General features: G+C 40.4%; 2 protein-coding genes across 10 annotated transcripts in view; both read left to right on the top strand.

The window, feature by feature from the left end:
* The window catches only part of DDR2 (discoidin domain receptor tyrosine kinase 2), a 182,638-nt gene extending 171,500 nt beyond the window's left edge, over nucleotides 1-11,138 (top strand). For 5 of the 6 annotated variants that reach the window (XM_027527273.1, XM_027527282.1, XM_027527264.1 and 2 more), the window contains one exon: nucleotides 4,302-10,771. In XM_027527273.1, coding sequence (XP_027383074.1) covers nucleotides 4,302-4,436 — 135 coding nt within the window. In that variant the 3' untranslated portion in view covers nucleotides 4,437-10,771. Of the gene's footprint in view, nucleotides 1-4,301 lie in introns of all 6 variants that reach the window. The other variant, XM_027527247.1, reaches the window with a different exon arrangement.
* Nucleotides 11,139-17,430: 6,292 nt separating this feature from the next.
* The window catches only part of HSD17B7 (hydroxysteroid 17-beta dehydrogenase 7), a 29,991-nt gene continuing 24,675 nt past the window's right edge, over nucleotides 17,431-22,746 (top strand). For 2 of the 4 annotated variants that reach the window (XM_027527199.1, XM_027527208.1), the window contains exons 1-3: nucleotides 17,431-17,644; nucleotides 19,694-19,897; nucleotides 21,076-21,168. In XM_027527199.1, coding sequence (XP_027383000.1) covers nucleotides 17,610-17,644; nucleotides 19,694-19,897; nucleotides 21,076-21,168 — 332 coding nt within the window. In that variant the 5' untranslated portion in view covers nucleotides 17,431-17,609. The remainder of the gene's footprint in view (nucleotides 17,645-19,693; nucleotides 19,898-21,075; nucleotides 21,169-22,746) is intronic. The other 2 variants (XM_027527217.1, XM_027527226.1) reach the window with 2 other exon arrangements.

The raw sequence follows: 22,746 nt of genomic DNA, 5'->3' as shown, positions 1-22,746 counted from the left end.
TCCGTTCTCCCGAAGGAGAGGAGACACTGAGGCCTCCCCAGTCGGATCTTAGAAGCCCAGGCATAATTAGTAAGCATGGCGGGTTCCACACTCCAGATGGAGACTCAGCCAGAGTGAGAGAGAGAGAGAGACATGGGGAGACCTGTATTTCGAGAAACTGATCCCAATTCTTTATTTTCCATGGTCTACTTTTATACACTGAGATGTTATGCAAAAGTCACGTGGGGTCAGCAGCCCTGACTTTTATCAAAGTCAGGTGCTTCATACAAATGTATACAGAGGTCTTAGGGGTGTTACATCATCTTCTGGCCAGGGGGGCCTGCTGGCAATTTAGGACCTTCTCCTTGTGACAGTGGTCAGTCAACCAGAACACTTTTTTCTCCAAGGGTGATTATTCTTAAAACAGACGCCACCCAAATAAAGTTACATTCCTATAGGGTGAGGGTGTAGTGGGTTTTAGTTAAGGAAAGAATTTACTTAGCCTAAGGTCTAACGTGATTAATATCAAAGGTTAATACTTATTTCTTCTATATATTCATTAATGTGTGTAAGGGCAGGGGATGTGGAGACTTAGCAACAAACATTGGCTCAACAAATGAAAAACCCTTCACCAATACAGTTTCTAATCAGCCCATTATACTTATACTAATAGTTTTCTAACTTTTCTAAGGAACCTGTTTTTAGAAGGTTTAAAGCATCTCGTGCCTCTCACGGTTGGGAGGCTGTGAGCAATCACATGTGGCCAGACAAGCCTGTCAGACAGACTAGAGAACCTTCAGAGGAGTTTGTAGGTTGAAATACTCCTGTCACGCCCAGGAATTATTATTAACTGGAGCTCTAAGTTAACTCCTTCTCCAAAAGAGGTGGTGGGAGACAGCCCCCCGTAAAGTCAGAGGTGTAGAGGAGAGCACAAAGTAGTAAAGTAGGCAGGCTCTGGTTATGGGGGTAGATGCTCGAGGATTTCCAGGGGGACTCCTGAGGCTGGATCCCGCCTTTGCGTATGTCGAACCTCCTTCCTCATGACCTTTGCCACGGGTGGAGTACCTCACTCTGGCCCCCAACATCCACTGTCTGCTTTGCATTATATGTATTTTTGATATTAGGTAGCTTTTTACTTGGAGAAGGCAATGGCACCCTACTCCAGTACTCTTGCCTGGAAAATCCCATGGACGGAGGAACCTGGTAGGCTGCAGTCCATGGGGTTGCTAAGAGTCGGACACGACTGAGCGACTTCACTTTCACGCATTGGAGAAGGAAATGGAAACCCACTCCAGTGTTCTTGCCTGGAGAATCCCAGGGACAGAGGAGCCTGATGGGCTGCTGTCTGTGGGGTCGCACAGAGTCGGACACGACTGAAGCGATTTAGCAGCAGCAGCAGCTTTTTACTTAGCACTAAAAAGTTGCATATTAATTAATCAAATGTTATGCTATTCATTTCCAAAGAAAATGTTGTTTTATCATTTAATGGAAATTTTAAATACTAATAATCTCTGGGATTTAATTTTTCTTATTTATTTTGTAACTGCTTGTTAAAAGGGTCCATCATCTTCACTTTTACTAAATCATGCTAGAGAGTCAAATATATTTTGACCAACTACTAAATGGTTGAATAATAAAATTAAATATTTGAATGAAGCCAAGACCAAAGCCTAATATCACCATCATATGCTTAGTAAGCTTCTTACCTATAAGTTTAAAATATTGATAAAAGTTTATTTAATTCAACATATGAACAAACTAAGCATAATTCACTAAATTTGTATTTTATAACAGTTTACAATTTTTTTTTGTATTTTATTTTATTTTTAACTTTACAATATTTTATTGGTTTTGCCATATATCAACATGAATTTTAATTACTTTAAATTTTATTGTTAAAATTTCAGTATTCAAATTTTGAAAGTTTGACATTAGAATGTAAGCACAATAGTTATGCATCACTATCAGCTGCTAGATGGATTTATGGACTCTACTCATGTGATCTAATTTGTATTCAAACAGCATTGTTAATGTCACCAACTTGTTGAACATAGCAGATAAAGTGCAGGAGAAAACTTTTCAGTAACACAAATTCTAGAAAGAATCTTATCCTTAGGGCTCATAGCTTAGACAAATCTTAAATCTTTCATAGTCAATTAAAAGTGCTTGGGAGTCTATAATAATAACTCCAGTAATTTTAAAATGTATTTGACATTTTTTGTTTTCAATTTGTTTTTACAAATTGTAAAGAATTCTCAGAAAGCACTTTTCTTGAAATCCCATGGTCAAAATGAAATTAAATAATTAAAAATTAAATACAGTTTTAAAAGCTTATGTTATTTGATGTTATGAAAAGTAAAATACTATCAACATAATGAGAATTATTATAAAATATAACTTTATTTGCCAAGTTTATACAGCTTTGAAAAGGGCAAATGATTTATTTATCATTTCATTTTATTGATATCTGTTGGCTCAAAACAGATATATTTTTTCTAAAATTATTTAGTGAACACCCTAGATAAGGCTTAACAGTTTTAAGTTTCACAAGTAGTATATGAGAGTGTCTGTTATCCTATATCCTTTATAATAATAGTAATATTTCTTTTAAATACTTACTATTTTGTAGCCATAGTCACTTCTAACACTGAGTTAAGGTTTGTCAGATCTTATTATATATTCAAATAGAAGCCAGAGGTATTTGTCTTTTTACTTTTTGATTAAGAATTGATGACAGAAAACTCCTTGGCATTGGTCTTAGCAGTGATTTTCTGGATTTGACAACTAAAGCAAAGGCAATAAAGCAAAAATAAACATGTGGGACTACATCAAACTAAAAATCTTCTTTATAACAAAGGAAACCATCAAAATGAAAAGGCAAACTACCAAATTGGAGAAAAATTTGTAAATCATATATCTGATATGGGTTAATATCCAAAAAGCATAAAGAACTCATGCAACTCAAGAGCAAAAATCCCCCAAACCAGACAATTTTAAATGAGCAGATCTGACTAAACATTTTCCCAAAGAAGACAAACAAACAGATGGCCCATGAAAAGGTGCTCAACATCGCTAGTTATTGGGTTTCCCAGGTGGCACTAGTGGTAAAGAACCTGCCTGCCAATGCAGGAGACATAAGAGATGTGGGTCCAATCCCTGGCTCAGGGAGATCTCCTGGAGGAGGGCATGGCAGCCCACTCCAGTATTCTTGCCTGGAGAATCCCATGGACAGAGGAAGGAGCCTGGCAGGCCAGGGAAGTGAAAATCAAAACCATCATAAACCTCACACCTTTAGAATGGCTATAATCAAAAAGACAAAGAGCAACAAATGTTAGTGAGGACATAGAGAATAGGGAAGCTGCATGCACTGTTGATGGGAATGTAAATTGGTGCAGCCACTATAGAAAACAGTATGAAGGTTCTTCAAATAATTAAAGATGGAACCACCATCTGATCCTACCATGCATAATACAGGCTGGTCTAAATGTGGGAGAAGGCAATTTTCAAATGGTTCATTACTAACCAGCAGCAGATGTTGGACCTGTGATTCAAAGAGCTTAAGACATTTAGGTTTGGTTCAGGAATATGTCAGTATACAAGGTTTTAAAAAACATAGGTCAGGAAATGACAGCAACACATTACAGGTAAGCAGAAGATGACCTGGAGTCAATCTTGCTGGGTGGACACAGTAACTTGCTTTGAGAGTAGAGTCAAATACAGTTCTAGGTTGGAATTCAGGGCAGGGCTGTAGAGGGGTTAAATGTACAAATGTTGGTGAATCATGTAAAGAAGAAATCCAGTCTTCCCCCCTGGGGCCAGTACAGGAGAAGGAGAGCACAGAGAAAGCTATGGTTAAGAGCTACATGGATACATCCTGTGTCTCAGTGGCTCAGATTCCATTCTTAGCCAAGGAGCTAAGGCAACCAACATGCTTTCCGCCCTTGCCATAATTGGCTCAACCAAGATAAAGCTCATTGTGGAGAGGCCATAACTGGAGGATTAGGTGTTCTAATCACTTTCCAGTCAAAGATGTCTTCTTGCTTCAGTTTCATCTTTTGCATAATGGTAAGCAAGTTAGCAGGCACGCATGCACAGGATGGCCCATCAGGAAGTTTTGCTCTGCAGACTTGGAAAAGACAAAGAGAACGGAAAGGGGATTGATATGATGTAAACTTCTTGTGAAGAAGAAGGAGAGACACCACACCCATTTCAGTTATCAAGTCCAAGAAAGTGGGGAGTGGGAAAATCATACTGTGATGCAGTGACCTTTTCTCCACCCTCTCCTAATATTCTCCTCTTTTGTTCATTTTTTGTTTCCAAAGACTTACCTCCCTCAGCCTGCCATTTGCCCTGACTCTGTGTATAAGCTGATGCTCAGCTGCTGGAGAAGAGACACCAAGCACCGGCCCTCTTTCCAGGAAATCCACCTTCTGCTTCTTCAGCAGGTGGACGACTGATGCTGTCAGAGCCTGGCAACAGGTCCTCCTCACAAGCCCCACCACTCACCCTCACTTAAGCCACTCCATCTGGACACTGAATGGACCTGGGAGACAGAGGCTTGTTTGTCTTTCTCTCTTTCTGTCCCTCGTCTTCCTCCACTCCACTGCCCGACTCTCTACCCCTGACACATATATACTTTTTTTTTTACATTAAAGAACTAAAAAAGAAAAAAAAAAAAAAGCCTAGGACAGATAAAATCTAGTAAAGAATCTTACTTGATATACGTAAAGTATTGGATAACAAAGGCTAGATAATTTAGATAATTTATAAAGGATAAATATGCTCGTGTTTATGAATGTGCAGATTCTACAATGTTATTTTCCATGTCTCCTTTTAAAAAGTGATTTCTGAAAGAAAAACTTGAAGAATACTAATGTCTTAGGAAATATGAGACTAGGCATAGGGAAAACATTTGGTAAGTGTGGAGAATCTGATGAAATGGTATTCAGTAACTAGTCACCTATGGTTTGATTTCCTAATTTGGCCTGTAGACATGCCTTACACTCTGCATTTTCCTCTCCTGGCAAAATAGATGTTACATGCTTGGAAAAAACTCAACTTACTGGAATGGTTATTTTGTTCATTCCTGGGCAGGGATGAGGGTTGAGATCTATATGCATAGGAAATACAGAGTATGTACATAGGAAAGAATATTTAGTGCAAGGGTTTGTGAACAGGGATTGTTATTTAAAAAAAAAAATGTGCCTCATTCATGGAAGTATTCTTAAATAGAGAATGGACACAGGAAAAGAGGTCAGTGGCAGACAGGTAACAGGTGAGCTGTTCATTTCTGCAGAGGGTCCTCCCCTTACCTTGTTCAGACATTTTCAGGTATGTGTTTTAGTGAGAGCCTGATTTTGAGTCAGTACAAACTGTTTTTTCTAAATCTTGATCATAGGCCCTTTGGCTCATCTCCTCCAAATCTTTCAGCTCTTTTAATGGATGAATGCTCTATAGAACCTATGGGCTGGGGATTAAATTTCTTAGGCATAAATCTGAAGGTCATGTACAATATGGAATAGATATGTTCTGAGTGTTTCCAAAGGGTTGACTGAGGATTGGTGAAAGGAAATTACAGGGAGATTGATTTTAACTCCCTATGAGGGAAAATATAGCCAGAGGCAGAATATACAAGGGCGAATGGACTGCCTCGAGAGCTGGGGAGTCCTTTGTCACTGAAGAGGTTGAGATACAGGCTGAAGACTAGGCAAGAAAGAGGTAGGGTTTCAGACATAATAAGTGGTTGTGGGAGATGATGTTTTATGTCCTTTTAACCCTAGGAGTTCTTGAGAGGAGCAGGTTGAGTGTGGAAGAGTCATCTGCTGCTACTGCTTGGGATTCACACTCTTGCCTTGGAGATGGTATGACCAGCAGAAAAAGAAAGCTTGAGGCTCTGGCTTCAGAATCCATGGATACTGATAACACTGTTAAATAAAAGTCCCCTCAGAACAGATTCTGAGCTTTCACACTCCACAGATCCTCAGATTCAGTAGGAAACAGGAATGAGATGGTCTTGAAGTCTCTTCCAGTTCTGATGTATTCAGACCTCAGTGGATAATTGAATCTACAATTGCTGCAGACTCAGTTGTCCAGTCATCTCCTGCTCTGAAAATTGTGGTCAGCAAAAGAGATCACGTGAAGAAGTCACGATAATAGTAGTAATAGGAACGCCTGCCACTGGCTCAGTGCTTTAAAGTTTATCATGTGTTTCTACATACTTTATCTCATTTGGTATCTGCAGGGCCAGACATGTTCTCATGTTCTTTTATACTTGGGACCTGCCACACACTCTGTCTTCTCAAGATCAGTAATAACTTCGTGTATTATTCATAGTTCCCCAGAGAAACAGAACTTTATATATATATATATATATATATATATATATATATATATGATTTATTATAACGAACTGGGGAATTGGGTTACATAATTATGGAGACTGAGGAGTTCCACAAAGCTGGTGGTGATGTACTTCTGAGAACCAGAAGGTCAAAGTTTTAAGTCCCAGTTGAGAGCAGAAGACTGATGTGTGAGCTCCAGTAGTCAGGCAGAGAGGGTAAATACCCCCTTACTTTTTTTCTTCTATTTAGGCCTTCATTGGAGTGGATGATGCCCACCCATGCTGGAGAGGGCAATCTGCCTTAGCTCACCAATGAAAATATTAATCTCACCTGGAAATACCCTTATAGAAAAACACCCAGAAATAATGTTTAATCTGGGTGCCACATGTCTCAGTCAAGTTGATGTATTAAAGTTAATCTTTCCATTTCAATAGAATCAAAGGGACTTGAAATCAGGGCCTGCAACTTGTTCTCCTTGATCCATGAACATCTGGCAGGGCTACATTCAGACCAGGCCATGACTTCCCATGTGGCAAGAGGAAATATGTATGTTCTCTTTCCTTTGTCTAGTATCTTTCTACTTATTTCTTTTTACAATTCTGCCTCAAGCCACTGCATTGCATGATACCATAAAAAAAAAAAATCATGTTTAAAATTAACTTAGTATGTCTAGATTTTCCTGGCCTTGAGTCATAGAGGTGATCTGTTTCAAGCAACTGGCAAATATATATTGTCATGTACAGTTATCTTTTTCTGAGATGAGGAAGATTCCATCTTCTGGCACTAAGACTTTTGTACTACAGACACAGTTTTAACTTCTCCCTTAGTCATACACGTTGAGTTCAGCAGCAGAAATCTAAGACAGCCATCCGGGTAAATGATCAAGGCTTAGAATCTAGAATTTAAAAGTAGGTGGACTTTTAAAAAAGAATGAAGAACTTTTAAAGAATAGACGAATGAAGCTAGGAATTATGTAGAAAAGGAGGTAGGAAAAGGGATGAGAAACTGTGGGGCCTTGTTACCTTTCTAGGAAGTCATCCTCTTCATGATATATGTGAAATGTTTTATGTCCAGCTTGTGGTTTGGGGTAGTAGATTTAAGTTTATACTTTTGCTAGTGAATGTGGTGATAGCTAGGTCCAAATCTTGATGAGCTGTCCAGACACATATGTGCTAAGAAAAGATCTGGAGCCTAAAGAGGCACCCAAGGGGAAATGCGATTTTAATGCTATGGAAACACCACTCGCAAGTGTACAAGACTGTATAGCAAAGGGCACCATATGAACGTGGAGCAATGAATGTGCATGTGACTGGATGGGGAGGCAGCTGTGGTTTAGAAAGGAGGCTGCATAATAAGGGGTGATAGAGAGAAGGATGGGGGAGGTAAGGGCAGCAAGACAGACACAGATGGTGCTGCTGAGAATCCATTCTGAAGCATGAAAGCCAATCTCTGAGGAGAACAGAAAAAGTAAGTGTCTTGAAGATAAAAGATAAATGTGTAAGGAGAGAGGGGAAATTCTGGATGATAGAGATGATTAAAAGTAGTCATTAAAAAATGAAAAGTGAGGTGCAGAGTATGACGTGGAAGGGAGCTTTTCAGAGTTTTAAGAAAAGATAAACCCATCAAGAATATAAAAACACATAAGCAACCACCAGGGAATGACCTTTTCATCTCATGGGATATAGGAGAGGGAGGCAGTTTGCACAGGGGTGTTCTAGACCACCTCCAGTGGCAGGGATCACATGGTGGTGAAAAGAGCTCAACTCTGTCTGAGCTGGACTTGGCTTTCCAAGTGCTGCTTTGGAAATGAAGACCAAGAGAGGAGTCGGGGAATTCATGTTAGCTCACCAGGCTCTGTCTTCCCCTCTTTGTTCATGTCACTGAAATCCACTTTAGATAATCCTCATCATTGTTGTGCCCAGAGCGGCCACAGGGAAACACTGGGACAACAGGCTTAGGTTAAACTAGATGAAATCTTGTTTGATATTGCACCAAGAGGTACATGCTATGTTGGAACCATGTATTTTTCTAGTATGATCCAGGCATCCCACAAGAAAGCCATGATGTGGGGCTAAGCCATTTGTTTAAAATAAAGGAGAACAGAAGAAAGGAAAGCGGTGAAGATGTTCCAAGGAAATAGTGTAAAACAGAATAACATCTGTTTTGTCCAAAGCTACAAAAATAAACGGAGAAAATCACAGTTAAGTCTTAGAGTACTCCCAATACAGAGCTATTAAGTCTTTGATCCTAAACTGAGTTTGTAGACCTGGAATTTGCCATCTTGCTCTTTTCAGTGAGATCTCTGATATCTGGCCGTGCTTATGATAGGTTTCTGAAAGATGTAGACCCAAATCTAGGCTGAATTTCCTTCTGAATTAAAATTTAACATTTTTATAGAAACAGATGAATGTCTTTTCCACTTGGTAAATGTCTTAGAATGCTAAATTGAGATAAAAAGAGACTGGAATGGTTAAAGGTTTTTAGATTTCTGGCATTTTGAATTCTCTGCTGCCATTAACTGCATTCCTTGGTAGCAAACATATGGAGGGTAATTGTTTAGTTTACGTATCTTTTTTTCCCCCCAGCTGTTATATTGAAATACTTTAAGACTCACAGGAAGTTGTGAAAATAGTTCAGAGTGGCCATTACCTAATAGCAGGATTTCCCATTGACAACATCTTATGTAATCATAGTCCAGTTTCAAAACCAGAAAATTGACATTGGCATAATACTAGTAACTAAACTACAGACCTTACTCAGATTTCACCAGTTGTTCACATGTATACATTTAGTTTCTGGATGCTTTTAACCCTTGCTGATTTGTAACCTGGTCTTGTTTGGCTGCATCACGAAAGACATTATTGGGATACAATTCTGTCAAATCCTAAAGAGGATATAACAAATTAACCTGTTCCTTTATCCAAAGTAATATCCTGCCTAGACTGTATCCATATTTTCTGACGAGTTCGGCTGTTCAGCATCTGAAACAATCCAAAAACAGCTTAGAAAAATCAGATAACACAAAGGACAGTAAGACCCACAGCTCACTAGCTAGGTATAGAAGGAAATTATAGATGGTTTCTGCAGTTCTTTCAAGTAGGACTTATATGGTGGCAAGGAGAGGACTTTAGAATAAATCAGTATTTTGATTAAGAACTAGGTGGCATTTCATTCTTGGCACCAGGAAGAGCTTTTGGAAGGAATAGAGTACAATGGTGGAGACTGTTATTGTGTGGTAAAACACTACTCTCGGAATATTAGAGAAGTTTCATTTACCTAAATGTCTATTCTTAAATGGAATAACAACCACATTGGACTAAATTAAGTACAGGTACAGCGGCAACCAGGCCCAGAGGTTCAGGAAGATAGGGGATTCGAAGCTTTAGTTTTGTGGATTACAGTTTTGAGTTCTGTAATGGCATTTTTAAGCTGCCCTGTTTAAGGGTCACGAGATTATACCTGAGTTCACCTCTGCATACCCCACATCCTATAAAGTTCCTAACACATAGTGAGCACATCATAAATATTTGCTGAATTTTTTTTTGAATGAATAAAAGGTAGAAGCAGAAACTTGTCAACTGGCATAACTAGGGTGAATTTAGGTAGAATTGCTTTGCTGTAATGTAGAGGGTTTATTTTCAAATGAGGAAAGAGGAAAATGTGCCCAAACTTGTACATCCTCCATTTATATGTTTACTGATGTTGAAACTGATCTATGTAAATGTCTTATTCTTTGAGGTATTCAGACAGAAATGCAAGGTTCTTCTCTGCATGGTACCCCATCAAGAGCAGGTAGAGACTCCAGCCCCAAACCCAGCTCTTTTGGAACAAGATTTTTAGTTTCTCCTGCAAACACCTTGTCAACAACTTCTCAGGCCTCCAAAGGTGAAAGATGGGAGTCCCAGGCTAGCTCGTGCTTACCCACGTTCACAACTGCATGTAAAGGAAGAATTTGTAAAGAGACTCGAGGGAAAGCACAAAGAGAGAAGGGAATCACTTTTGGTGAAAAACTTTCTTGAAAAGAGGCTTGGAGAGAAGTGCACGTTGATCAGATTACTACAAATGCACCAAGGGTTTGTAACCTAGCCTATTCATCTTATGTCCTTCACTGTTCATGATATCCTAGTCTTCTACCCCATTGTCTGGCAACTTTTTCTGAGGACCGAGTTTCTAAAGCAGTGTGGTGCACTCTTCCTATGAGGAGGAAACATCTGGGCTTTATTCTTCAAGCGTTGGAGGTTGATGTGTCCTGTCAAGGGGTAAAAATAGCAAATTGATTTTATTTCTGCTTAAAACTATCATAGTCATTCCAAAATAGAACGCATAAAAATTCTCTGTATTAGAAAAAGAAATGAGATACCAACTGTATATTGTCTTTATTTATTCTCTGTAAGTCTGTCAGGTGATAAAGTGTAAATAACAATGATTAAAGAAATATGCTACTGATGGATCCTTTTTTTCTGTGAAAATAGCACTGGTTCTGGGCTTTGTTACCATTATTCCTTACACCCTTATACCCTTTTTGGAGAAGTGATGGGGCATAGGACAGAGCTGAGAGATGTATGTGGTGCGGATGCCTTATTTGTTGAAGGAAATTCAACAGAGGGTTATTTACATAGGCTTCTGATATATTAATTGACTGTTTATTGAAAGAAAAGCATCTTGGCCCCTGGCATAGCCAAACCTACTAGAGATTGGTGTATGTTGTTAGATTAGTCCAGTTCTAGAGAACCTAGTCCAAAATTGGGTATCCTTTACTGTTCTGGCTACAGAGTTGTTTTGTTTAATACACAGAAATTGCTTCAAAATCCAAATATGGTCTGTCTCAAGACTTCCCACACATACAAAGAGCTACAAAAAACTATGATTAACCAGCACGCAGACTCAGTCTTCATAACAGACAGTAGGATGGAGCCACTCAAAACAACGTATGTCTTATCTGGTCCCTGAAGAATACATTTATATTTTAAAAATTTTGAGTAATATTAACTTATCTTTTTCAGTGATGGCCACAATATATAAGTGAAAGGATATAACCCCCCAGAGAATAACCAGAGGGCTCATGAAAACATACTCTGACCCCCCAGAGTTTCTGGTTTGGTTTCACAATTAAAGGCCAGGAGTTCAAGTATATATGTAATGACAGTAGGGTTGGAGGTGGAGGAGATAAAAAATAAACGGGAATAGCAGAGATGCTCAAAGAGGTACAATTCTATTCTCAATACCTATTCCCAAAGTTTAAAGGTAGGTATAAGTGGTACATTTGGATCCACAGGTGATAAGCCATATATATATATTATTGGCTCAGACAGTAAAGAATCTGCCTGCAATGCAGGAGACCCAGGTTCAGTTCCTGGGTCAGGAAGATCACTTGGAGAAGAGTAGGGAATGGCTACCCACTCCAGTACTCTTGCCTGGAGAATCCAATGGACAGAGGAGCCTGGCAGGCTACAGTCTGTGGGGTCGCAAAGACTGGACATGACTGAGCAATTAACACTTTCATTTTCATATATTATGCCTATATCTGAATATATAATGTATTACTAAAGGCAGAGATTAGGTAGATATATTCCTAAGTATTTTATTCTTTTTGTTGCAATGGTGAATAGAATTGTTTCCTTAATTTCTCTTTCTATTTTCTCATTATTAGTGTATAGGAATGCAAGGAATTTGTGTGTTGATTTTATATCCTGCAACTTTACTATATTCATTGATTGGCTCTAGTAATTTTCTGGTGGAAAATCAATATAATGAAAATGAGTATGCTACCCAAAGTAATCTATAGATTCAATGCAATCCCTATCAAGCTACCAACGGTATTCTTCACAGAGGTAGAACAAATAAGTTCACAATTTGTATGGAAATACAAAAAACCTTGAATAGCCAAAGCAATCTTGAGAAAGAAGAATGGAACTGGAGGAATCAACCTGCCTGACTTCAGTCATCAAGACAGTATGGTACTGGCACAAAGACAGAAATATAGATCAATGGAACAAAATAGAAAGCTCAGAGATAAATCCATGCACCTATGGATACCTTATCTTTGACAAAGGAGGCAAGAATATACAATGGAGAAAAGACAATCTCTTTAACAAATGGTGCTGGGAAAACTGGTCAACCACTTGTAAAAGAATGAAACTAGAACACTTTCTAACATTATACACAAAAGTAAACTCAAAATGGATTAAAGATCTAAATGTAAGACCATAAACTATAAAACTCCTAGAGGAGAACACAGGCAAAACACTCTCTGACATAAATCACAGCAGGATCCTCTATGACCCACCTTTTAGAATATTGGAAATAAAGTAAAAAATAAACAAATGGGACCTAATTAAAATTAAAAGCTTCTGCACAACAAAGGAAACTCTAAGCAAGGTAAAAAGACAGCCTTCAGAATGGGAGAAAATAATAGCAGATGAAGCAACTGACAAAGAATTAATCTCAAAAATATACAAGCAACTCCTGCAGCTCAATTCCAGAAAAATAAACAACCCAGTCAAAAAATGGGCCAAAGAACTAAACAGACATTTCTCCAAAGAAGACATACAGATGGCTAACAAACACATGAAAAGATGCTCAACATCACTCATTCTTATCAGAGAAATGCAAATCAAAACCACAATGAGGTACCATTTCACACCAGTCAGAATGGCTGCTATCCCAAAGTCTACAAACAATAAATGCTGGAGAGGATGTGGAGAAAAGGGAACCCTCTTACACTGTTGGTGGGAATGCAAACTAGTACAGCCACTATGGAGAACAGTGTGGAGATTCCTTAAAAAACTGGAAATAAAACTGCCATATGACCCAGCAATCCCACTGCTGGGCATACACACCGAGAAACCAGAATTGAAAGAGACACGTGTACCCCAATGTTCATCGCAGCACTGTTTATAATAGCCAGGACATGGAAGCAACCTAGATGTCCATCAGCAGATGAATGGATAAGAAAGCAGTGGTACATATACACAATGGAGTATTACTCAGCCATTAAAAAGAATGCATTTGAATCAGTTCTAATAATGTGGATGAAACTGGAGCCTATTATACAGAGTGAAGTAAGCCAGAAAGAAAAACACCAATACAGTATAATAACACATATATATGGAATTTAGAAAGATGGTAACAATAACCCTGTATGCGAGACAGCAAAAGAGACACAGATGTACAGAACAGTCTTTTGGATTCTGTGGGAGAGAGTGAGGGTGGGATGATTTGGGAGAATGGCACTGAAACATGCATATTATCATATGTGAAACAAATCACCAATCCAGGTCCGATGCATGATACAGGGTGCTTGGGGCTGGTGCATTGGGATGACCCAGAGGGATGGTATGGGGAGGAAGGTGGGAGGGGGGTTCAGGATGGGGAACACATATACCCGTGGTGGATTCATGTCAATGTATTGCAAAACCAATACAATATTGTAAAGTAATTAGCCTCCAAATAAAATAAATAAATTTATATTAAAAATTTTTAAAATAAAGACAAAAATTTAAAAATTAAAGACTGCTCTTTAATATTTTATCTAACAACTTAAAAGGCCATGCATTTTTTAACTGCTGATTAAAAACTAGTAAAATCAGTACTAGAAAACTGATTTATCTCCATTTATAATTTTATATTCATTTTGTATTTGAAAAAGAAATGCACACACATATTATCTTCTGGTCCTTGAGTCCTACAGAGCAATAACTTATTACGTATAGGCAGCATGTGACCTTTTGCTATCTAATGACATTGGTAAAATGCCACTCTCAACGTGGTTCTTGGCCACACTGGATGTAGATTTGAAGAAAAGACAGATGAAAGAGATCTACAAGAAAGGGTCCCATTGGCAGCTGTTTTTTTGTTTTTTTTTTTTTGCCCCTGTTGCAAACCATAGGCAAGTTAGTTCTAGAGAGGACTGTAAGAAACCAGAACAAAGCTCTATTATGGAGGCATAAGATATCTTTATTTATTTTTGTCTCCCTAAGGACAATTTCCTGGAGAAGGAAATGGCAATCCACTCCAGTACTATTGGCTGGAAAATCCCATGGACAGAGGAGCCTGGTAGGCTACAGTCCATGAGGTCGCAAAGAGTCGGACATGACTGAGCGATTTCACTCTCACTTTCAAGGACAATGTCAGGCATGATACAAGAAACCAGAGATCAGTTTCAGAGTTTAGTGTAGAAGCAAATTTATTATATGAAGAAATGAATAAACAGCCAAAGGTAGTGGCTATATTTACTATGCTGATCATGGGGCCAAGGTGTGTTAGGGATAAATGGGATCACTGGGTAACACGTTTTCTTCTGGCATCTCTAGGAAAACAGCCCATGAACAATATAAACTCAAGATGACTAGCTTGAGGTGATAAAAGTCACACTTATTCACCTATAAGCAAAACCATAAGGACTTTTCTCGTGGTCCAATGGCTAAGACTCTGCGCTCCCAATGAAGGTGGCCTGGGTTTAATCCTTGGTCAGGGAACTAGATCCCACATGCCACAACTAAGACCCACTGCAGGCAAATAATTTTTTTTTTTAAGAGTTATTAAAAAATTATGACTGTTACTGAGCAGCATCCAACATGTGATGAAATATCTTTAAAATACAAAATTAAGCATCTGTCATCAACAGAGTCCTATTCTCCTGGTCTCTCTGGCACATCTAGCAGCTCAGCCTATCCTTCAGAGGCTGCAGAACCTTGAAAGCAGAAACTTTATTTGGAGAAGACCAAGGTTTCCTCACTTGGCTTGGATGGACATTGTGATGGAAGGAGAGACTGCTGGTCTTGCTCTGAAGTCTTCAGGCCTTCACTTAATTCACAGTCAGTCCTACACTGGTGGTCATCCTGAGATTGTGATGATACTAAATCCTGAGTCTGGGCCCTCCCCTTATTGGTAGGAATGAGTTTTTCATAGGATAGCCATACAACTGTCTGTCCCCTCTCTTATTTATTTCACAAGTCATTTCTGAGCTCTATAGGCTTTCATGCTAAGTTGCTTCTGTCGTGTCCGACTCTTTGCAACCCCATAGTACTCTTGCCTGGAAAATCCCATGGACGGAGGAGCCTGCTGTGCTGCAGTCCATTGGGTCGAGACTGAGCGACTTCACTTTCACTTTCCACTTTCATGTATTGGAGAAGGAAATGGCAACCCACTCCAGTGTTCTTGCCTGGAGAATCCCAGGGACTGCGGAGCCTGGTGGGCTGCCGTCTATGGGGTCGCACAGAGTCGGACACGACTGAAGCGGCTTAGCAGCAGCAGCAGCAGCAGTCTGTAGCCCACCAGGCTCCTCTGTCCATGGGATTATCTAGGCAAGAATACTGGAATGGCTTGCCATGCCCTCCTCCAGGGAACTCTGAACTCTGGACACTCTAGAAGGAGGCTTTGGGTCTAGATTCTAAAGATTGGGGTGTACTGTCAGGCCCTATAAAATCACTGCTGTCTTGGTCTCTGTACATTGCTGCCCAACCTGGCCCTGTCTCATCCTTACTATATGCCCATGGTGGCCTCCTTCTCCTGAGCTGAAAGTTTAATTGGTATGATTAACTCAACCCTAGCTAACAATTATTCTAAGACTGAGGGCCAGAATGACACCAACACGTTGGATCACCAACAGTTGCTAACCCAAAGAACTGTGGGAAGATGTTTCAGCAGTCTCCCTGGCCATCAAGGAGTCCTTTTGATGTCAAATCCCCTGTTACCGACAGCCTTCTCCTCCACTGTGTAGTGAATACTCCTGCCTTGTCCTGCCTCCTGTTGACCACACACAGTGAGGCCTCACTCCAGGACAGTTGCCTCTGACATGTGAGATGTAATAAATCATTGATGTCTCTTTTGCTGCCTCTGGATTCTTTCTTTGGTCTAGCAACTGGGCAGCTACAAGGGTTGCAAGACTGTAGGGGTACAGCCCAACACAGGAGTTAATTTTACTCCAGAACTTTCAGAAACTATTGTTAAATCATGGTTTCTTTATAATAGTTGTAAGTGGGTTATGGGTAGAAGCTGAGTGCCACTCAAAAAAAAATATTGATGATATAGGAATTAAATCTTTAATAATCACATTTATTCTTTCAATCTAATTTTATCGGTATAAGATGTAGCTAATACTAAACTGATATAAAATTAATCAAAATGTCCAGGTTACTCAAAAGCCAATGAAAATGACCTCAGTCTCGTATCTTTCAGAGATCATTGCTGTTTATAAATAATTAAAATTTTTGAAGCGGTTATGAAGTACCTTCCACAGAGTTTGATACAAGACATGCAGAATTCCTTACTGTGGACCCAGACTAGTGATGGTCACATTGTGAATAGCCCACAATAAATTCAGAAACCTAAAGTAAGCATTAGAAACTTTTATGGCAGTTTGGCAGAGTACTGATATCTGTTGAATTTAATTAAAAAAAAAAGGGGGGGCTTGTATGCTTCTTGCTTTTTATTTAATTTTTCTAGCAATTTATTTTTATTGATTATTCCAGAAGTACCCATCTGGGGTGGCTTGGAAAAACAAAGCAGGTCCTTTACCACAAAGAATCTGAGACACACTGAAATAGAAAATTACAGTACAGGACCCATTACGTCCTATGGAATTCTAAGCTTCTCTGACTCTACATCATATTCCAAGTTTTGAAAATTGGCAATTCATGCATGATTCTCCGTAAAGTTCTTAGTAAAATCAATGTTCATTTTCACGAAGATGATTTTTTAGAGGAAGAGGAGGAGTTTTGGAACCAGAAGGTTGGGTGTTAAATGGCACAGTGCCTGGATGGAAAACTAAGTAATGATCATCTCTAAACCTCACTTCCTAGCCTCAAACCTCTCCTCTAAAATACGGAGCGCTGTGAAAATATTCTGAGGTCTTCCCCCCATGAAATGCTAATCAGAGGCGCCAGGGTATTCACCCTTCGTGAGCCGCGACTCCTCTACCAGCGCGCACCGCTAGGAGATCGCCCCAACCACTACAAAAGCCGGACGTCAGCGGGGCGGACCCGGGGCGGGACACCTTCCGAGGCCCAGGAGCAGGGACAGCTCGGATTGGCTCGGGCCTTGCGCGACAACGCGGCTCCGCCCCTCGGCCTATCTCACTCCATCCGGGCTCCTGAGCCGCGAGCGGCTGGCAGGCAGCGATGGAAGAGCCGCCCAGCGAGAAATCCGTGATGAAAAAGGGAGGCGGGGCCCCGCCGGGCCCTGATTGACGGCCCGGGGGCGTGGCCGAGGCGGGGCTATGGGTCCAAGTACGGGTGAGAAGCCTTGCTGGGCCCTTCTTTGGGGCGCCTGGTCATAGGGTGCGCAAGCATGCGGAAAGTGGTTTTGATCACCGGGGCGAGCAGGTGAGACCTCCTTCAAGATAGTGGAGGCGGCGGGGCTGGGGTCCAAGGGAGCAGGAAGTAACGAGCCAGGTGGACCAGCCACCGATCGACCGCAGGAGCTCCTGTAGCTGACCCTGCCTCGGTGGGGACAGGGCCGAGATCCTGTCCGGCTTTTCCCTGGGTTCCCCTGTGCGCGAAGGTACCAGGCCTGTCGGCGTCGTGAGCAGCACAGTAACGTGCTTTCAATTAAACATGACAGGGAAAAAAAAAAGTAGAGCGTCACTAAGAGATGTGTCTCAGTGACGATCCTGTCGGTATGCAGAGAAAGGGCTCTACCAACTCAGACCTCGCCCCCTTTCCTCTTTTGACTCTCTCATCACTGGTACATTAGACCAGATCACCATACATTTTGTACTCTCCCGGTTTTTTTCTGTGCTAGACTTCCGCCCCTAGAAAAATTTAAGCGTCCAAGAATGTTAGAATACGGGGGGCAAATATCTCACGTAACACAGTGCTAGACACCTAGTGTAAGTACTCTTCAGAGACTCAGAGAAAAGTAACTTTTTTCTGTTAAGGCGTGGAAGGAGTGCAAGTAACCATACTGCCGATGAGTAATTTACTCCGGGGGTTGGGTATTTGGATTCAGCCTCTGTTTTACTTTTCGTTTGTAGTTCAGTGAACAGTGTGTGGAGGATGAAACTAACCAAATCAGTTTTCTAATTGAGGCGTTTGGGGGTCGGGGCGGGGGCGGTGCGCGGGTGGATTAAGACTGAGGTTATGTTAAACGACATTTAAAATTAGTTCAGCTTTCAGTTATTTAGGCATGTCCTTGTTAACTAAGACAAACCTGGCAGGTGTCCTGTAATGGGCAGAATTTTAGTATACCCTCACCTGAATAACTTTAACAGCCAGTGTGGTGCTTTCTATGTTGATATGCTTAAATATCAGCATGCTTAATATTGCAAACATGCAAATATCAAATATGCTTAAATAAATCAAGCTTGATTTTGTGTTTGTTTCTTTTACAAATATTGTGATATGTGCAATTGTATATTTATAGTAAAGGCCTATTCTCAAGTGGGGATGAATAAACAAAACTATGGTTTATTCATGGTGCTAGACTCTTTGCCTGGAATCAGCTTTCAAGTCTTGGAAAAAGCCCACTTACCTAGGGTTTCACTGTTATCAGCCAACCTGATCCGACCTTTCTCCCCATCTACTGTGTGGTTTCACAATGCTCTTTCTGAAGGAGGTCATTGACACATGTACTCATCCCTAGGTGGGGAAGATCCCCTGGAGGAGGAAATGGCAACCCTCTCCAGTATTCTTGCCTGGAAAATTCCATGGACAGAGGAGCCTAGTGGGCAACAATCCATAGGGTCGCCAAGAGTCAGACACGACTGAGTGACTAAGCATGCAGCATGCATTCATGCCCACATCTCTTTCCTTGTAGCCATCTTATATTTCCTTTTCCTATCTTCTACTTAATCATCTTCCTGTTGGTTATTCAGTCCTAATAGTTGAGAGGGACTTGTCTCTTTTGCCATTTGCTTATACCTTACCCTAAAAGAGTCACCCATTACTTAAATTAGGAATTTCTGGTGCTGTTGATAATGGCCATGATACCAACTGATAGAAGAGCCCTTGCCCTTGAGAAACCTAGACAGTAGAGTAAAACATGCACACTGCTAACTGCTGAGATGCTCTTTTTAGCACTTGCTGGTGATGTATTGAATCACTTTCATGAGTGTCATGATCAGCATAAAATGAAAACCACTGACAGGATAAACTCTGTCTTAAATGCTAAAGGGCAATTCTGATTTGCAGTCATTCGGGTCATTGAGCTTTTGCAAAATGAAAGAACCACAAGCTGGACAACATCCTGAGCCAGTGACTATGAGAGTTGGAGGGTTCCCCACTTCTTTACATAGTTTTGGAGTGCTTTCTGTCTACCTGGGCTCCTGTCTGGGGCTCAAGTTGACAAAATCAGTCTTCTGAGCCAGAGAGAAGTTGCTTCTATTTGGCACCATCTCATTTAATGCATATTCGATATCTGAATTGTCCTCTCAGTGGCGTGGGCCTAGCCCTCTGCAGGCGGTTGCTGGAAGAAGATGATGCACTTCACCTGTGCTTGGCGTGCAGGAACATGAGCAAAGCAGAAGCTGTCCGCACCTCTCTACTGGCCTCCCACCCTGCTGCTGAGGTCTCCATCGTGCAGGTGGATGTCAGCAGCCTGCCGTCGGTGTTCCAGGCCACCAAGGAGCTCAAGCAAAGGTCTGCGTCTTATTGATGGCTTTTTTCTCATGTGATTGTGCAGTGCAACAGCTAATAGAATAAGAAGGGATGGGAAAATCTATAAAAGAAACAGGTGCAGTGTAAAAAGAAGTTACACTGAGGAAATCTGCAGAGTGACATATTATGCCTCAGTATACCATATTTTCATTCTTAATCACAATCATGACCATTCCATGAAGATTAATTTATGAGCATTTTTTGACATGCAGTCAGTTGTAGTCTTAGGTTAGTGTAACTCCTTTGATGTTTAAATACATTTTTTGCATCTTTGCTTTACATAATAAAATTCCATTAAGTATGTGAGGCAGGTGTTGACAAGTGAAGAAATTTCCCCAGGCCACTCACTAAAAATTTGTTCATATTGACTAATTGGCAGACAATAAACATTTGATAAATGTTTAGTATCTGAAGGGCTAGAGTCCTTAGATATGTAAGTTCTCAAAAAATGTACAATAAATTGCATATAGCTACACAGTGCATTTTTCTGGAGAGACAGGGCATGTTTTTTTCTTCTAAGAGGAATGAATAATAATTAGTTTAATTAATAAACTATTAATTACATTTTTGTAATTCAGGCCCTTAATAAGCAAGAGCTTCTTTATTTCCATGGACAGTAAAATGAACTTCAGTATATATAAGGAAAGCCTTCTTGGTAAAAGAATTGGCTGAAGAATAATATATTGTATTTCGTTTATGCTCGATAGCCATTTGCATTACTGTGTTCCCTGCTCTAATGGATATCTTGGTGTTCAGATTCCAGCATTGATGGATCAGATTATACAAATTTTACTTGTCAAAAAGGAAAGATGTGAATTTTTTTTTTTCTAAAAAAGCAAAAACCTTTCTAAGACCAGAGGGAGTGTGGGTTTAATAGAGTTGCTGTGGTACCTTATTGGGAGGACTAAGCTGGAAGGAGTATTGATCAGAGAATATTTGATTTCAAGACCCAGTACAGCTCTCCAAATTCTGTTTGAAGCCACCATCAAAAAAAGAATACTCAAATATTTACTGGGCTAATTAAAAAATGTTGAGAAGGTAGTACTGATGCCTTAGCTTGCTACAGCCATCTTTTTGTACTTTCTGTCCTTCGTGGACCTTCTGTATTCTAACTGCTCTAAGAGACAGCTAACAATCTTCTTTCTTGATTTTACTTGCAGGTTTCAGAGATTAGACTATGTATATCTAAATGCTGGGATCATGCCTAATCCACAGCTAAATATCAAAGCACTTTTCCGTGGTCTCTTTTCAAGGTAATTTCTATCTTCTAGATTAACTGATTGGAAGGAAGGTGTTTATTTATATATTTTTGCCTAGCTTTGCTGTCAGTCCATAAGTTGAGGGGGTGAGGGGGTGTGGAGAAGAATGAAGATAGAAAGTACATGTTGCAGCCATGTGGTGAAACGTGCTTTCGTCTTTGTGAGCAAAGTCATGATTCTGTGTTCTTGGTCCCCAGATATTCCAAGAATGTTACATGTTTTGGCAGGTCAGTTTTGGTCTGCCTCACTGTGTCCATTAGAACATTTCAGAACTAGGCAGAGTTGTCAGTGAGACTCTAATATCCAGGAAGGCAACTTGAGAAGCATTTCTCAGCCATGTGTCAGGCACTCTGACTAGTAGGCTGAGGAAATGTACAGGGCTAAATACCTTCCTGGGAGATTCTCAACACACATTCAGTCCAGTTCAGTCGCTCAGTCGTGTCCGACTCTTTGCGACCCCATGAATCACAGCACGCCAGGCCTCCCTGTCCATCACCAACTCCCGGAGTTCACTCAGACTCACACCAGTGATGCCATCCAGCCATCTCATCCTCTGTCGTCCCCTTCTCCTCCTGCCCCCAATCCCTCCCAGCATCAGAGTCTTTTCCAATGAGTCAACTCTTTGCGTGAGGTGGCCAAAGTACTGGAGTTTCAGCTTTAGCATCATTCCTTCCAAAGAAATCCCAGGGCTGATCTCCTTCAGAATGGACTGGTTGGATCTCCTTGCAGTCCAAGGGACTCTCAAGAGTCTTCTCCAACACCACAGTTCAAAAGCATCAATTCTTCGGTGCTCAGCTTTCTTCACAGTCCAACTTTCACATCCATACGTGACTACTGGGAAAACCATAGCCTTGACTAGACAGACCTTTGTTGGCAAACTAATGTCTCTGCTTTTCAATATGCTATCTAGGTTGGTCATAACTTTCCTTCCAAGGAGTAAGCGTCTTTTAATTTCATGGCTGCAGTCATCATCTGCAGTGATTTTGGAGCCCCAAAAAATAAAGTCTGACACTGTTTCCACTGTCTCCCCATCTATTTGCCATGAAGTAATGGGACCAGATGCCATGATCTTCGTTTTCTGAATGTTGAGCTTTAAGCCAACTTTTTCACTCTCCACTTTCATTTTCATCAAGAGGCTTTTTAGTTCCTCTTCACTTTCTGCCATAAGGGTGGTGTCATCTGCATATCCGAGGTTATTAATATTTCTCCTGGCAATCTTGATTCCAGCTTGTGTTTCTTCCAGCCCAGCGTTTCTCATGATGTACTCTGTATATAAGTTAAATGAGCAGGGTGACAATATACAGCCTTGACGTACTCCTTTTCCTATTTGGAACCAGTCTGTTCCACGTCCAGTTCTAACTGTTGCTTCCTGACCTGCATATAGGTTTCTCAAGAGGCAGGTCAGGTGCTCTGGTATTCCCATCTCTTTCAGAATTTTCCACAGTTTATTGTGATCCACACAGTCAATACACATTAGTGGCTTCCAAAAATGTTTAACTACAACCTACAGTACTACTACTATTAGTAGTAGTACAGTAAGAAATAAATCTTTTTTGTGACCCAGTGTACTTA

This window comes from Bos indicus x Bos taurus, chromosome 3 (genome assembly GCF_003369695.1).
Source record: "Bos indicus x Bos taurus breed Angus x Brahman F1 hybrid chromosome 3, Bos_hybrid_MaternalHap_v2.0, whole genome shotgun sequence".
NCBI lineage: Eukaryota > Metazoa > Chordata > Mammalia > Artiodactyla > Bovidae > Bos > Bos indicus x Bos taurus.
Note: the sequence above shows the minus strand (reverse complement) of the source record. Positions and strands in the feature narration are given on the sequence as shown.